At 47.5% G+C, this 10000-nt stretch overlaps 1 protein-coding gene across 2 annotated transcripts in view; it reads left to right on the forward strand.

The window, feature by feature from the left end:
- The window catches only part of LOC106606105 (transmembrane protein 245), a 51512-nt gene that overhangs the window by 6770 nt on the left and 34742 nt on the right, over positions 1-10000 (forward strand). Inside the window, exons 6-8 of one of the 2 annotated variants that reach the window (XM_045719029.1) lie at positions 2427-2450; positions 4188-4292; positions 4452-4534. In XM_045719029.1, coding sequence (XP_045574985.1) covers positions 2427-2450; positions 4188-4292; positions 4452-4534 — 212 coding nt within the window. The remainder of the gene's footprint in view (positions 1-2426; positions 2451-4187; positions 4293-4451; positions 4535-10000) is intronic. The other variant, XM_045719030.1, reaches the window with a different exon arrangement.

Raw genomic sequence — 10000 nt, forward strand, 5'->3', positions numbered from 1 at the left:
CCCCATAAGACACACAGCCACCCTGCCAACCTCCCTGATACACACAGCCACCCTGCCAACCTCCATAAGATACACAGCCACCCTGCCAACTTCCCTGAGACACACAGCCACCCTGCCAACCTCCCTGATACACACAGCCACCCTGCCATTCTCCCTGAGACACACAGCCACCCTGCCAACCTCCCTGTGACACACAGCCACCCTGCCAACCTCCCTGATACACACAGCCACCCTGCCAACCTCCCTGATACACACAGCCACCCTGCCAACCTCCATAAGACACACAGCCACCCTGCCAACCTCCATAAGACACACAGCCACCCTGCCAACCTCCCTGATACACACAGCCACCCTGCCAACCTCCCTGAGACACACAGCCACCCTGCCAACCTCCCTGATACACACAGCCACCCTGCCAACCTCCCTGATACACACAACCACCCTGCCAACCTCCCTGATACACACAGCCACCCTGCCAACCTCCCTGTGACACACAGCCACCCTGCCAACCTCCCTGAGACACACAGCCACCCTGCCAACCTCCCTGATACACACAGCCACCCTGCCAAACTCCCTGATACACACAGCCACCCTGCCAACCTCCCTGATACACACAGCCACCCTGCCAACCTCCCTGATACACACAGCCACCCTGCCAACCACCCTGAGACACACAGCCACCCTGCCAACCTCCCTGAGACACACAGCCACCCTGCCAACCTCCCTGAGACACACAGCCACCCTGCCAACCTCCCTGAGACACACAGCCACCCTGCCAACCTCCCTGAGACACACAACACTGTAGACAAGATACAACACAATTCTTATCGACAGTGATTCTGTGATTTTGATCGGCTAGCAGCAGTGTAGGGTCCTGTTTACCCTGGGGTAACGGTTCTGGACAGTTAAGGTAAGGGTTGAAGCTGGGTGAAGACGCAGGAGATGGTCTTCTCTGTGATATATGAATAATCCCCTTACAGGTTATTATTACTACTGAACGATCTCCCTACAGGTTAATATTACTACTGAATGATCTCCCTACAGGTTAATATTACTACTGAATGATCTCCCTACAGGTTAATATTACTACTGAACAATCTCCCTACAGGTTAATATTACTACTGAATGATCTACCTACAGGTTAATATTACTACTGAACAATCTCCCTACAGGTTAATATTACTACTGAATGATCTCCCTTCAGGTTAATATTACTACTGAATGATCTCCCTACAGGTTAATATTACTACTGAATGATCTTACAGGTTAATATTACTACTGAATGATCTCCCTACAGGTTAATATTACTACTGAATGATCTCCCTACAGGTTAATATTACTACTGAATGATCTACCTACAGGTTAATATTACTACTGAATGATCTCCCTACAGGTTAATTTTACTACTGAATGATCTCCCTACAGGTTAATATTACTACTGAATGATCTCCCTTCAGGTTAATATTACTACTGAATGATCTCCCTACAGGTTAATATTACTACTGAATGATCTCCCTACAGGTTAATATTACTACTGAATGATCTCCCTACAGGTTAATATTACTACTGAATGATCTTACAGGTTAATATTACTACTGAATGATCTCCCTACAGGTTAATATTACTACTGAATGATCTCCCTACATGTTAATATTACTACTGAATGATCTCCCTACAGGTTAATATTACTACTGAATGATCTCCCTACAGGTTAATATTACTACTGAATGATCTCCCTACATGTTAATATTACTACTGAATGATCTCCCTACAGGTTAATATTACTACTGAATGATCTCCCTACAGGTTAATATTACTACTGAATGATCTCCCTACAGGTTAATATTACTACTGAATGATCTCCCTACATGTTAATATTACTACTGAATGATCTCCCTACAGGTTAATATTACTACTGAATGATCTTACAGGTTAATATTACTACTGAATGATCTCCCTACAGGTTAATATTACTACTGAATGATCTCCCTACAGGTTAATTTTACTACTGAATGATCTCCCTACAGGTTAATATTACTATTGAATTAGGTCACTTAATTGTTTTACCTCTTGTCTCACCCCCTCATCACACCCCCTTGTCTCACCCCCTTTGTCTTCACCTCTACACCTCAATGAGGAAAGAAGATAAAATATTGCACTCTCGCTCTCTTTTTCTCTGCACCGTTTTGTTGTTTTTTCTATTCTGCTCAAGCACACGTTGACACATCTTGTATCCAATCAGAACGGCATTCACTCCCTGCATCCAATCAGAAATTCCCTGCAGCACTTCCTGTTTTCTAAAGCCGACCTTTACTGCCTGTATCCAATCACAATCTGTGTTGTTTGTGCTTGGGAACCATGTGATGATTGCTTCACAGGTCTGTCAAATAATAATTTCCCCAATGTCTCTTTGTCTCCTCCTGAAGCTCTGGCATTGGCTTAACAAGCAGGTAATGTTCTGGAGGAGAGCTCTGCTGAGAGAGAGAGAGCGAGAGAGAGAGAGCTTGAAAGTGTGTGTCTGAAATAATGTCAAAATGAGAATTAAAGAGAGAAGAAGAGGAAGAGTGTGTATGAAATAGTCAGAGAACAAAAGAGAGAGAATGATAAAGGAAGGAAGAAAGAGAATGTGTGAAGCAGTGTAAGCGCCCTATAGTAGCTTGGAGTAACGCTGTAACCATCCACTGTCATCCCTCCATCCTGTCTCCGCCCCTCGCTGACCTCACTTCCTCCCTGCTTCCTGCTTCCTGCTTCTGTTGTGGTGAAGCTACGGTGGGACGAGCTCATTCATTGGCTCCTCAACCTTCCTTAGCTTCTCCTCTGATCTGGTTGGCTTCTGAGCGTGTGTGAGGTGCATGGAGAGAAGAAACTGCTTTAGACCAAGCTGAGGGGAGTGCCGGGGGGGTTGGGTTGGGGGGGGGGCAGGGCTGCCCCTACTATTACCAAGACAGGGTAGACGCCCCCTGCTATTCCCTAGCTCTGGAAATGAAGAGCTGTACCATGGAGGGGCATTAGCAGACCGCCTAAAGAAAGATCTGGGTGGGGTCCTGGGGGTGACATGGGTTTGGGAGGGGTGGGACTGAGCTGGTACTGGGTTGGGTTGAGTTGGAGTCTGATCCATATTAATGACTATTCTGTAGTGAAGGCGTTAGATTAGCATCTTTAAAGGTAGACTCAGCCTCGAGCAGCACGGCTGATATTGAGATGAGTGAGATACAAGACTTTGCTTTCACACAGTCACACAGTATTCGCGCATGTGCACAGGTTCGCTTCACACTGATAGGGCGTGCTAGCTATGGGACCAAAACAGAGGAGAAGTTGAGCCTCTCTCCAACGCTCTTAGTTGTTGTGGAAATTGACCCACTCACTGGTTACTTTATGCATCTACGTCATATCGCTGAGTCTACCTTTAAAACAGCATTTACATCAAACTGATTTCTGATTCTGACTGGTCTTGAGCTGAGCTTTGCTGTAGTCTATATTTCTGTAGAGTCTATATTGTAGATTTTCTAGATTTTCTCTCAGATTCTCGTTCTGTTATGTGTTGACTTGATGTGTCCCAATACTCTGAGGTTGCCACCATATTGCTTCATGTCCTGTCAGGTCAGTGGCCATGTTGTGTAATACCACTGGGACACCGCCTTACTAATATCTCACCATCACCTTCAGCCTCCTGATGGTAACGTTCAGCATTCTTCCTCAGTGACCTCACACACTCCCAGGTCACTTAGGAAGGTGTCATAATGCTGTCATAAGGTATCATAGGGTTGTTATAAGGCAGGGAACATAGAGAAACCTAAATACTGGGAAGTGACTGTCCTTCTCTGTGGCCCTTAGAGGAACTTCCTCTTAAAGTTACAATAAAGACGTGTGAAGAGATGAGCCTGCAGACAGAGCACACATCTCACACACAGCCCTGGGGTTTAACATGCATACACTCATGCATGGTGTGTGATAGTGTGTCTGTGTACACAGGCTGTTCTCAGGATCCAAGATGGCGGCGGTAGGCTTTAGTTCAGACACAGAATGTCTGCCTTGGTCTCTGGTTTCCCAGGGGAGAAGGACACAGGTTTCTCCATGTGTCCAGTCACATCTGCAACAACTCCTAATGGCAGATACTGACTTAAGTCTCTCACTCTCTGTCTGTTCTCCCTCTCTCTCTCGCTCCCTCTCTCTCTCTCTCTCTGTAGATGGTCATATGGTTGGAGCGCTCCCTGGATAAACTCATCAGTATCTTCATCATCTTCCTGCTGGTGACAGGAACTCTGCTCATGGGTCTCCTGCTCACTGCTATGGTGCGGTACTGTGTGTTCCTCAGAGCTTACCATAGTTTGATTTCCTCCTCTTCCACTGTACATAGCTAATTGAGATATAGGCTATTTTCAGCATAACCTCTCTCTCTCTCTCTCTCTCTCTCTCTCTCTCTCTCTCTCTCTCTCTCTCTCTCTCTCTAGGTTCATCATGAGAGTGTTCATATCATAGAGGTCACCAGTAACCTTATCAACGAGACTGTGTCCAGCCATCCAGAATGGGCCAAGTAAGACACACACACACACACACACACAAACACATAGTCTCTGGCTCCTTGTACACTTGGCTGTGTGGGGTGGTCGTGCCAGTGCGTGTGGCTGTGCAGGCCAAAGTCAGACCTGCATGGTTTGCCACAGGAAGAGTGTGTTGCCCCTGCTGCTGGGGTTCGTGTGCAGGCCGTTGGATTCTCCTCTGTGATTATGTCCTGGAGGTGTGTGACACCCAGGTGGAACACCAGGTATGTCGGTTGCTAGCCAGGTTCTCCAAACTAGACATTGCCAAGGTACAGTATGTGACTGTATGTGAAGTGGGGGGAGAGGTGTTGACCATTGATGTTGAAGGTGAGCTCTTCTTGCTGGGGGGTGAGTTGTTGACCATTGATGTGGAAGGTGAGCTCTTCTTGCTGGGGGGTGAGTTGTTGACCATTGATGTGGAAGGTGAGCTCTTTTTGCTGGGGGGTGAATTGTTGACCATTGATGTTGAAGGTGAGCTCTTCTTGCTGGGGGTGAATTGTTGACCATTGATGTTGAAGGTGAGCTCTTCTTGCTTGGGGGTGTGTTGTTGACCATCGATGTGGAAGGTGAGCTCTTCTTGCTTGGGGGTGTGTTGTTGACCATCGATGTGGAAGGTGAGCTCTTCTTGCTGGGGGTGTGTTGTTGACCATCGATGTGGAATGTGAACTCTTCTTGCTGGGGGGTGAGTTGTTGATGTGGAAGGTGAGCTCTTCTTGCTGGGGGGTAAGTTGTTGATGTGGAAGGTGAGCTCATCTTGCTGGGGGGTGAGTTGTTGACCATCGATGTGGAAGGTGAGCTCTTCTTGCTGGGGGGTGAGTTGTTGACCATTGATGTTGAAGGTGAGCTCATCTTGCTGGGGGGTGAGTTGTTGACCATCGATGTGGAAGGTGAGCTCTTCTTGCTGGGGGGTGAGTTGTTGACCATTGATGTTGAAGGTGAGCTCTTCTTGCTGGGGGTGAATTGTTGACCATTGATGTTGAAGGTGAGCTCTTCTTGCTGGGGGGTGAGTTGTTGATGTGGAAGGTGAACTCTTCTTGCTGGGGGGTGAGTTGTTGATGTGGAAGGTGAGCTCTACTTAATGGGGGTGAGTTGTTGATGTGGAAGAGGGGCTCTTCTTGCTGGGGGTGAGTTGTTGATGTGGAAGGTGAACTCTTCTTGCTGGGGGTGAGTTGTTGATGTGGAAGGTGAGCTCTACTTAATGGGGGTGAGTTGTTGATGTGGAAGGTGAACTCTTCTTGCTGGGGGTGACTTGTTGATGTGGAAGGTGAGCTCTTCTTGCTGGGGGGGTGAGTTGTTGATGTGGAAGGTGAGCTCTTCTTGTTGGGGGGTGAGTTGATGATGTGGAAGGTGAGCTCTTCTTGCTGGGGGATGAGTTGTTGATGTGGAAGGTAATCTCTACTTAATGGGGGGTGAGTTGTTGATGTGGAAGAGGGGCTCTTCTTGCTGGGGGGTGAGTTGTTGATGTGGAAGTGAACTCTTCTTGCTGGGGCGTGAGTTGTTGATGTGGAAGGTGAGCTCTACTTAATGGGGGGTGAGTTGTTGATGTGGAAGGTGAACTCTTCTTGCTGGGGGGTGACTTGTTGATGTGGAAGGTGAGCTCTTCTTGCTGGGGGGGTGAGTTGTTGATGTGGAAGGGGAGCTCTTCTTGCTGGGGGGTGAGTTCTGATGTGGAAGGTGAGCTATTCTTGCTGGGGGGTGAGTTGTTGAGGTGGAAGGTGGGCTCTACTTAATGGGGGGTGAGTTGATGATGTGGAAGGTGAGCTCTTCTTGCTGGGGGATGAGTTGTTGATGTGGAAGGTGAGCTCTTCTTGCTGGGGGGTGAGTTGTTGAGGTGGAAGGCAGTGTTTTCCATTAGCGTCGGCAGTCGGTTAATCAGCCGGTTACAGACTCATTTTCAGCCAGCTACATTTTCCACTTCATATTAACTAGGTTACTTTCCATCTTCTAGCGATCTATTTATAGGACAGGCGCCTGTCAGTCACAAAGCGAGTGATGACAGGGAAATGCAGCAGAGAGGAAGAGGCAAAGCGAGAGGTTTCACACTCGCCAAAATCTGTCCAATGCGTTTCTATGGTCTTATTTTGGACCTAAGCTTGTCGCCTGCCTTCCCGCCTTTGGGACAACGACTCCCATTGGTAGGGAGGAGACATGAGCATCTCGTCATTATATACAGATCTTTGGTTGCAGTCAAATTATTTTACACTGAGGAGGGAGAGAGCACGATGCTTGTGAATTTGCACCGCCCATGTAATGTAAGTGGTAACGATGAGTTGAAATTCACGACTTTGCCAAATTATTATTTTCTGACACATTCATGTATTTTCTTTGGTGTGTTTCACAGAGCCAGCCACGCGGAGTGGTGGCTCACAGAAGGCTATTTACTTAGTCTAGGCAGCCGATAGTGGGCGCTAGAGCTGCACGACTGTCTGATTGATTTGCATTCACAGTAATACATACACTGGTTTCCCCCGTGGACTGGCTCGCACATAAAACGTCCTCCATTCAGGCTGAGAAGTTGTCATTTCCCTCCTTCACTATCTTTAATAGTGTTAATAAAACACAATTTTTCCATCACCATTGGCTGAATGCGGTGTGCAACATCTCTGGCTACTTCTTCTGGCTGGTTACTTTTTCTATTTGGCAGGCTACTATGTACTTGTGGAAAACACTGGGAAAGGTGGGCTGTTCATGCTGGGGGGCGAGTTGTTGACCAATGATGTGGAAGGTGGGCTCTTCTTGATAGATGATGAGTTGTTGACCATTAATGTGGAAGGTGGGTTCTTCTTGATAGATGATGAGTTGTTGACCAATGATGTGGAAGGTGGACTCTTCTTGATAGATGATGAGTTGTTGACCATTAATGTGGAAGGTGGGCTCTTCTTGATAGATGATGAGTTGTTGACCAATGATGTGGAAGGTGGGCTCTTCTTGATAGATGATGAGTTGTTGACCATTGATGTGGAAGGTGGGCTCTTCTTGATAGATGATGAGTTGTTGACCAATGATGTGGAAGGTGGGCTCTTCTTGATAGATGATGAGTTGTTGACCAATGATGTGGAAGGTGGACTCTTCTTGATAGATGATGAGTTGTTGACCATTGATGTGGAAGGTGGGCTCTTCTTGATAGATGATGAGTTGTTGACCAATGATGTGGAAGGTGGGCTCTTCTTGATAGATGATGAGTTGTTGACCATTAATGTGGAAGGTGGGCTCTTCTTGATAGATGATGAGTTGTTGACCAATGATGTGGAAGGTGGGCTCTTCTTGATAGATGATGAGTTGTTGACCAATGATGTGGAAGGTGGGCTCTTCTTGATAGATGATGAGTTGTTGACCAATGATGTGGAAGGTGGGTTCTTCTTGATAGATGATGAGTTGTTGACCAATGATGTGGAAGGTGGGCTCTTCTTGATAGATGATGAGTTGTTGACCAATGATGTGGAAGGTGGGCTCTTCTTGATAGATGATGAGTTGTTGACCATTAATGTGGAAGGTGGGCTCTTCTTGATAGATGATGAGTTGTTGACCAATGATGTGGAAGGTGGGCTCTTCTTGATAGATGGTGAGTTGTTGACCAATGATGTGGAAGGTATGGCTCTTCTTGATAGATGATGAGTTGTTGACCAATGATGTGGAAGGTATGGCTCTTCTTGATAGATGATGAGTTGTTGACCAATGATGTGGAAGGTGGGCTCTTCTTGATAGATGATGAGTTGTTGACCATTGATGTGGAAGGTGGGCTCTTCTTGATAGATGATGAGTTGTTGACCATTGATGTGGAAGGTGGGCTCTTCTTGATAGATGATGAGTTGTTGACCATTAATGTGGAAGGTGGGCTCTTCTTGATAGATGATGAGTTGTTGACCATTGATGTGGAAGGTGGACTCTTCTTGATAGATGATGAGTTGTTGACCAATGATGTGGAAGGTGGACTCTTCTTGATAGATGATGAGTTGTTGACCATTAATGTGGAAGGTGGGCTCTTCTTGATAGATGATGAGTTGTTGACCAATGATGTGGAAGGTGGACTCTTCTTGATAGATGATGAGTTGTTGACCAATGATGTGGAAGGTGGGCTCTTCTTGATAGATGATGAGTTGTTGACCAATGATGTGGAAGGTGGGCTCTTCTTGATAGATGATGAGTTGTTGACCATTGATGTGGAAGGTATGGCTCTTCTTGATAGATGATGAGTTGTTGACCAATGATGTGGAAGGTGGACTCTTCTTGATAGATGATGAGTTGTTGACCAATGATGTGGAAGGTGGGCTCTTCTTGATAGATTATGAGTTGTTGACCAATGATGTGGAAGGTGGGCTCTTCTTGATAGATGATGAGTTGTTGACCAATGATGTGTGTCTTGCTGAGACTGACGGACTTTTCGACGGAGGTGACAGGCTCAGTGAATGCTGCATGGATTCTGGTGAGTGGGAGAGGAGATATTGCGGTGCAAAGTTGTGTTGAGTTGAGGTCTTGCTGGTGGCTTGGAGGCGCCGGAGGTTGAATAGATTGTCATCCAGCCAGAACTGCTTTATTTACCCAACATTCATCTCTTCATGGTACAGACGGCTCAAAGGCACTCAGCTCTGACAGAGCGGTGGAATGGGCCTGAGGGTTAACTAGGTGAGTAGTGGACTGGGCCTGGGGGTTAACTAGGTGAGCAGTGGACTGGGCCTGGGGGTTAACTAGGTGAACGGTGGACTGGGCCTGGGGGTTAACTAGGTGAGCAGTGGACTGGGCCTGGGGGTTAACTAGGTGAGTAGTGGACTGGGCCTGGGGGTTAACTAGGTGAGCAGTGGACTGGGTATGGGGGTTAACTAGGTGAACGGTGGACTGGGCCTGGGGGTTAACTAGGTGAGCAGTGGACTGGGCCTGGGGGTTAACTAGGTGAGCAGTGGACTGGGCCTGGGGGTTAACTAGGTGAGCAGTGGACTGGGCCTGGGGGTTAACTAGGTGAGCAGTGGACTGTGAGCAGTGGACTGTGGCTCCTCATAGACATCACACCACCCTGTGGTGATAACCCCCTGGCTCCTCATAGACATCACACCACCCTGTGGTGATAACCTCCTGGCTCCTCATAGACATCACACCACCCTGTGGTGATAACCCCCTGGCTCCTCATAGACATCACACCACCCTGTGGTGATAACCCCCTGCCCCTCATAGACATCACACCACCCTGTGGTGATAACCCCCTGGCTCCTCATAGACATCACACCACCCTGTGGTGATAACCCCCTGGCTCCTCATAGACATCACACCTCCCTGTGGTGATAACCCCCTGGCTCCTCATAGACATCACACCATAACCCCCTGCCCCTCATAGACATCACACCACCCTGTGGTGATAACCCCCTGGCTCCTCATAGACATCACACCTCCCTGTGGTGATAACCCCCTGGCTCCTCATAGACATCACACCACCCTGTGGTGATAACCCCCTGGCTCCTCATAGACAT

Source organism: Salmo salar, chromosome ssa05 (genome assembly GCF_905237065.1).
Source record: "Salmo salar chromosome ssa05, Ssal_v3.1, whole genome shotgun sequence".
In the NCBI taxonomy this organism is placed as follows: domain Eukaryota; kingdom Metazoa; phylum Chordata; class Actinopteri; order Salmoniformes; family Salmonidae; genus Salmo; species Salmo salar.